This window comes from Tachysurus fulvidraco, chromosome 16 (assembly GCF_022655615.1).
Source record: "Tachysurus fulvidraco isolate hzauxx_2018 chromosome 16, HZAU_PFXX_2.0, whole genome shotgun sequence".
NCBI lineage: Eukaryota > Metazoa > Chordata > Actinopteri > Siluriformes > Bagridae > Tachysurus > Tachysurus fulvidraco.
This window is the reverse complement of record NC_062533.1, coordinates 5,958,015-5,965,514: the sequence shown is the minus strand read 5'-3', so window position 1 is coordinate 5,965,514 and position 7,500 is coordinate 5,958,015. Positions and strand designations below refer to the sequence as shown.

The 7,500-nt window shown below is 40.5% G+C and overlaps 1 protein-coding gene across 7 annotated transcripts in view; it reads right to left on the bottom strand.

The window, feature by feature from the left end:
- Positions 1 to 7,500, bottom strand: part of dab1a (DAB adaptor protein 1a) — a 156,491-nt gene that overhangs the window by 26,255 nt on the left and 122,736 nt on the right. For 2 of the 7 annotated variants that reach the window (XM_027171263.2, XM_027171262.2), the window contains exons 7-9: positions 7,338 to 7,376; positions 4,756 to 4,818; positions 2,149 to 2,202 (exon numbers count right to left, since the gene is read on the bottom strand). The exons of 2 other annotated variants lie outside the window; for them this stretch is intronic. In XM_027171263.2, the coding sequence (XP_027027064.1) occupies positions 2,149 to 2,202; positions 4,756 to 4,818; positions 7,338 to 7,376 (156 nt within the window). The remainder of the gene's footprint in view (positions 1 to 2,148; positions 2,203 to 4,755; positions 4,819 to 7,337; positions 7,377 to 7,500) is intronic. 3 more of the 7 variants (XM_047801716.1, XM_047801715.1, XM_047801717.1) reach the window with 2 other exon arrangements.

The following is a 7,500-nucleotide window of genomic DNA, read 5'->3' as shown; positions in this document are numbered from 1 at the left end:
TTATTGTTCTTGTTAATACCTTTTAATTTTATAACTACTATGCAAGTGCTAATAAACAATTTTATAATGTTTCTCCTTCTTCTTCTTCTTCTTCTTCTTCTTCTTCTTCTTCTTCTTCTTCTTCTTCTTATTATTATTATTATTATTAGTAGTAGTAGTAGTAGTAGTCATTGTAAAAAATATATGTGCTGGAACAGTGTTTATCAAATGAAATTTTTACTGTGATCATAATGAGGTTTGCCTTTACTTTCTTTTTTAATGAGTCCCTGGTGTGAGCGCCTTACCTCCACATCCAGAGCCTATTGTGTGAGTTGTATTTACTACCTGCCTGGGTGATGGTGAGCCCTGGGTGTCATTTTGAAGGTTGCAAGCAAAGCTGGGTTCATCATGTTTACTGGGCTCAGAAGCTCAAGCAGACAACAGTAATATTAGCAGACGTGTCACATTAAAAGACATATCTGTCTCTTATACTCCCTGAGGGATCACCGTAGCAGGTTGAGGAGAAAAGGCTGGTGACTAAATGAGGTTACGGTACCGATAAACCATCTGTCGATCAGAAGCATACAGTATAGCGTATTACAGTATAATCAACATCACATCGCATGCAGCATAGAAATCTGACATCTTTCTCTCTGATTTAAAGGTATAGACCTCGACAAATACCATCTACTTCCCCAATATAGTATATTAGGGTAAAATGGTCTCCATAGTAACAGTTTTCTCAGTAGGTTTAGTTCCCTCATCTGTAAGGGAACGTATGCAGGGCCATATCCTGACACGACCTAATCCTGCCAAAGCTCTTGATACTTTCAATCTCCTTCTTCCATGCGTTAAATTTCCCTACAATCCTTTTGCACGCTCCTCAGTCTTCATCACTACAAACCACCAATCAATTAACTGTCTCGCAGGAAAAGCTAATTATCCGCATGCGTGTGCTTTGCGTTCACTTAATTAATGCTGTCGGGCTAATCTCTGGCGCAACTATGCACATAGGATGGACTTGAGCACCATAGATGTGAAATGGTGCAGAAAAAGTAGTGAGAGGAAAGCAGAAAAAAGAGGGAAGGTTGACACGGAGAGGTGGTGTTTTTTTTTTGTTTTTGTTTTTTTAAGAGTACAGGAGATATTGTTTTTGATAGGAGCTCTTGGCAGCTCGGAGGAGCCTTGCAATGCACACTTGGGAGGTCAGGACTCAGAGAGTGGATAAAGGAAAGAGAGAATGGAAGGAGCAGAAAGTAAGGTGGGATGAATTTAGAAAGGAACAAAAGCACAGGATGTAAACAGGAGAAAGAATAGCACAGCAAAATCTAGCACTGGAGAGAAAAAGCGTGGACATTTCTGACTCTGCGGGTAAAAAATATTAGGTTAGTCTAAAAATATAATGAGAATAAACGAAAAGGGGAATGAAATGAACAAAAGCTACAGTAGCACTGAACAAACAGAGCAGCAATAACACTTGAGGCTGACCGGTATGAACAAATCAGCCACATCTAAACCACCAAAATAATAAATAAATAAATAAATAAATAAATAAATAAATAAATAAATTATCATGACCAAAGCATGACTTTATCAGAGACAGTGAAGTGAACCAGGTCCCATTTAAAGCTCCAGAAGTGAAATAAACATGAAGTATGACTTTGCAGTTTGACCTTGAGCGCTTGTTTTATCACAGCGTGTAAAATACAGAGCCAAGCTCATTTTTGATTAGCTTGTGCATGATTCCGACGCAGTCATGGTGTGGAATTAACGTGATGTCTCTGACGCTTGGCATCGATCGCCGCCGTCAGTCAGCCATACACGTGGAGTGAAAGCGAGCACACAGCATGCATAGCAAACCCACCAAGCACAGAAACCCTGCGCAAGCCTCTCGTTACGATGCATGGAACAAAAAAAATTAAAAATCAACCACTGACACACAACATGCAGAACACACCTACACACACACACACACACACACACACACACAAAATCACCCAGAAGGCATGGAATATGATGAACTCATAAAACATCACTTGGATTTAAGCCTGAGGATTTGAGAGGCTTGCGAAAAGGCGGACAGGCAAACACACACACACACACACACACACACACACACACACACACACACACACACACACACACACACACACACACAGCTCCACTCACTGGATGTCGCTTTGGGACGTCATACACTCCCTCCTTTTGTTGACTGGTAGGGACCTGGGGTGGGCAGCGAGTCCAGCCGAACACACGAGCACAGCACAAGTTACATCACTTCACATTGCAGAAACTGACTTGAAAAGTGCATTTGAATTTGTTTGTAGTATACAAATGTGTGTATGTGTGTGTGTGTGTGTGTGTGTGTGTGTGTGTGTGTGTGTGTGTGTTACCATTGTACTCTGTATTCATGTGAATATTTACTGTATATATTTAGGAAAACAATCTATCTTTTTCTGTTGGGATTCCATGTTAAGTTAAAGGCCTTCACTTCTTGTTAAATAGTACATTTCCCATTTAAGTTCCTCTCAGGAAATTGTACTGACCAGCAGACACCATAGCAGACATGCTACTGAGTCTCCTTTTTTTTATTTTTTCAGCTTCTTTTCTCTTCTCTAATTTGCCATTGTTCTTAATATTCCTCTGCATGGCTGGTTGATTGCATCTCAGCGGGTTTTCGTTCGACGGCTTGTTTTGAAATTATTTAGCTTTTTTTTTTCCTTTGCCATCGCTTTTATTTAAAGATCAAAAGCAGATGGTGGCGATTAATCACTCTCTCTCTCTTCCTTTATACAGATGCATGCTGCTTATTCGCACGGTAGAATAAATTTCACCGCAGATTGGAAGGTCAGTTAACTAATATTGCATGCAAAAATAAAGACAAGGCTAGATGTCTTCCCTGGGGCTTCATTTAAAGGAAAATCCACCGTAAATGTCCTGCATGCTAATATTTATAATCGATATCTTCAGTGGTGTACATGCTTTGTCGAATGATTCAATTCTTACTAGTATATTTTCACTTCGGTTATTGGTTTCCTACATTACCCCAATGACAGCAGTGCCAACTGGATTTCTTCTTTCCTTCATGTCTAACTAAAGAGTCGGTGCAGCAGCGCTTTAGTCCTTCGGTCTGTCTTTTTCATCCGCTTGAACGGATTAGCTTTTAAAACTTCGACACTTGATTTATTATTAATATGATGCTGAGAATCACTTCCTTGAGGTAGAAGCTTTTTGATTTTAAAGGTGCTAATGTTAGCCAAGTTCCCATCCACTTTTTGTGCTGTTCTGTTATCGACAGCTTAAAAAAAAAAGGCGTGCAAAATTTGCCACCTCATTCTTTCCAGTTGGCCTTTTACCGATAAGATGGTACATATCATGACATCATCCTAAATAAAATAATAGCCACTTAAGTGTTTTTGGGACATCACGGCCCATGTTTGAGCCGCTCTTCTGTTTGCCAATAACCAGCAGTTGTGACCCAAACGTGGATGGAAACGTAGCTAGTGACACCTAACAGTTGTCACTGACTGTGTTAAGAATCTCCTCCTAATCACACTAATTACACAAGCCCTACTCTGACACCAGAACCTCACACACAACCGCTTTACTTCATACAGATATAACAAAAACACTATACATCAACTATCGAATCAGCAGCTGAATCACTGACCAATCTTTCCAAATAAGCAGATTTCAGAGTGGAGCTTTCCTTCGTAGGGAGTAGAGAGTATTTTCCATGCAGTCTAATTCAATTCAGAGATCTTGATTTAAGAAGTAAAACCTTATTCAGAGCTGATAATGTACTTTTCAGTTGAAGCATAGCCTCCATCACAGATGAGGAAAATACTTTCTTTAAGAAAAAGTCAGGTCTTTCATTGGCAACGCGCATCATTTTCCCCCTTAATGTCTTTCAATCAGTAAAAAAGCAAGAAATGATATGCACGCTGATTGAATTTGACCTGGCCAATATGTCAGCGTGTTTGATGTTGCAGCGTGATCAGGTTCCGGCGTCGACGCCACCGACGGAGTGCAGATGTTTCTTTGATGCTGACTGCCGAAGCAGTGCCAAGGACAGAGCTTTACAGCCTGGATAAGAGCTTAGCGTAGCGATGGATTTAAAAGGTAACGCACAGCCTTGGACTCTTCCCTCATAAAAAATAAATAAATAAATAAATAATTATAAGTGGAAACTCTGTGGTAAGGAATCCGTTTCCAGAGAAACCCTGAACAATTAGCTGCTATGTTGGCTAGCAGCGGTGCCGGTGTTTGTTTTAAGCCTGAGTGAATTTGCTGGCATTTCCATCTTGTGTTTCTGACTAAAGCCACAGGTGACGAGACACGTCGGACCCTGAGGGGAGAACACCTGCCGTCGTCACAGTCACGGTGTTAAGCGCACAGAATGTAAATCGTCGACAAGGCTGTCACAGTGAATTAGCGCGGCGTAGCGTAGCGATCTGTCTGTTCTGTCTAATTCACAGGTGGGACTTTGGCAGCTACACAGAAAAGTGTCTGTATCTGTAAAGCTGTTCCTTTAAAGACTAAATAGATTATATTTGACGGTCCTGTCCTTGAGAACACTTGTGATGTCACAGTTTGATTATGTTTAATATTTAAACATTTATTTAGTGTTTCTGATAGAGGCTAAACTTTTTTTTAGAAAGTTTTCGGAGCTTAATCTGATCAGTGAAGTGTCTTATTATAATTCCAAAAATGAATTTTCATAACATCTGACTACTTGAAAATAGTAGATGAACACAGTAGGGAGTGGCAATGTACCTGATAAATGCTCTCCTCTGATTGGTCACGGATGGACTCGTGTCCCGCCTCAAACACAATGTACTACAACATCAGCAGCAAAGGGACAAGATTGAAGAAGAAGGAAAACAGGAATAGGAATTATTGGAAGGGAAAGGGAAAAAAGAGAATAAGCAGCAGAATGATCACAAAGAACAAAATGAGTGTTCATGGCCTTCTGAAGCACCCTGATCCCCAGAACCCTGTTGTACAGTATAGCACTATCCAGGATGATTCTCTGGTCATGCTTCCTGCCATACTCCAAATATTCCGAAAATATGATTTAGCCCTCAAAATATACTTTGCAAAATACATAGTTATATATCAATTCCTCATGATTCGATTATGTGATGTGAGAAAATAGCACAAAATCAAATAAAGCTTCAACAAATCCATTTTTGTCTGCAACCATCACAAAAAAAAAGTGAAATCATGAAGGAACTGATTTATAATCAAAATATATAATCTAATCTATTGGCTAACTGAATAAATGTGATGGAAGTTTTGTAATTCAGCTTCATATATTCTTCGAGAATGTGAAGTGTTCGCCTTTATACTCGCACTATATCAACTATATGGCCAAACATTTTTGGACACCTGACCATCGCATCCATACATGTTATTAACATCCCATTCCAGATTATGTCTCTCTCTAAGTCGTGGTGTAATGGTTAGAGAGTTTGATTCCTAAGGTTTGAACCCTAAGGTTGTGGGTTCGAGTCTCGGGCCGGCAATACCACGACTGAGGTGCACTTGAGCAAGGAACCGAACCCCCCCAACTGCTCCCTGGGCATCGCAGCATAAATAGCTGCCCACTGCTCCGGGTGTGTGTGTGTTCACGCTGTGTGTGTGCACTTTGTATGGGTCAAATGCAGAGAACGAATTCTGAGTATGGGTCGCCGTATGTCACGTCACTTTCACTTTCATGCTTATATTAAGCTCTAATGTTGTAGCATGTCATTAGAGATTAGTGATCATTCAGCTACAAGAGCATTAGTGAGATCAGACACTGATGGTGTAAGACTGAGAAGGTCTGGGGTTCAGTCAGTGTTCCAGTTCATTCAATAGGTGTTCAGTGGGGTTGAGTCAGAGTCAGAGCTCTGTGCAGGGCACTCAATTTCTTTCACTCCATCCTTAACACACCATGTCTTCATTTCCGGAGCTCACTTTGTGCACAGAAGCACCGTCGTGCTGGACCAGTGTTTAAGCCTCTTATTTCTAGTGAAGGAATAATGTAACACTTAATCATACAAAGACATCCTATACTGAATTGTCTGTTTAACTGTGTGCTTCCAACTTTGAGGCAGTAAGCTGTCCAAAAACATTTGGCCATATAGTCTAACAATACCTGTAGATTATTGTAGCAGTAGGATGCTGTATAAACCCCCACATTCAGCAAGAAATAAATCACAGACCAGGATTCTCTCAGGTTTATGTGGCCGGATTCATGTATTTTTAATGACACACATGCTGTACATGTAAGCGCTGGTGAGGCAAAAACGTAGCCTGCTCGTAGGCTCAGAAAATCCTCTCGGGGTATTAGGTGCTGGGCTCCGGCTTGCAAATAAGCACACCAAATTGCCACATAGCTCATGCATGCCAAACAGCAGCCCCACTTCTGTGATCTATTCCTCCACCATGTGGGGAACCATACAGAGACACCACGGCATTAGCGGCATGTAGCGCTCTACCTAATAGCATACCGCTATATCCTCCATGTTATAACTTACACCAAATCTGCTGCCATTTAAGATAATAGAGCAGACTCGATCATTTATTTTGCCATGTACTGTATCATACACTATGCTAAAGCTAGCTGTAGATACCGGCTAATTATGATTTCCCTCTTCTTCTCGACTGCTCAGCGGGAAGCTGTTAATTTCTAGTATGCCTAGCACCAAAAGTGATGATTCTAGCACTAAAATCTATTGTGCATTTAATAGGTGATTTGTCTAGAATGATTTTTTTTTTCTTTAATAGATTACTGTAATTAGCCTCCAATCGCAGCTGGTGCCATTCAGGGCTACGTCACAGATTATTTCTTATTCAATGAATATCTTTACTGCCAACACATTATGTTAGGGGATTAGACCTATTTATTTTTTTTTTCAACTCAAATCAACTTCTATTCAAAGAAATGAACAATACAAGCATCAGCACACGCACACGCACACACACACACACATACACACATGCACCCATTCACACACGCACACAGCCCAGATGACGCGTGTTAAAGCTGTCTGTTTTCAGTAAGAGCTAGGAAACCTTTCAGGGCTGGGGTTATGTCTGAATATCCTCACAACACACCCCGCTCACATTGACAGAAGCAAAAGAAAAAAAAAAGAATGATTCACTATGGATTTATGCACACGTAATGATGAAATAACAAGACTTATTTATTCGGGTTGTGTGAAACAAGGATGGGAAATGAAGGGAAGATATTTATTTATACAAGAGAGATTAAAAGCATATTAAAAGGTGTGGGAAACCAGCAGGCAGTCTAATTTGACAGGGAACATTTGAGCAAACATTATGATTAGCGATTTAACACGTGGTGTTACCTGGTACACCGGATCCTCCACGTCTTCTTCCAGAATGGTCTTTAGGAGGGATTGCCATTAGGAGGAAAAGAAAATTAGCATTCGGTGAAGGAGGGTGAGGACGATCGAGAGCAAAGAAGGGAGGATAGAGGAGGAGAGAAATCAGGCCAGAGTATAATTAATG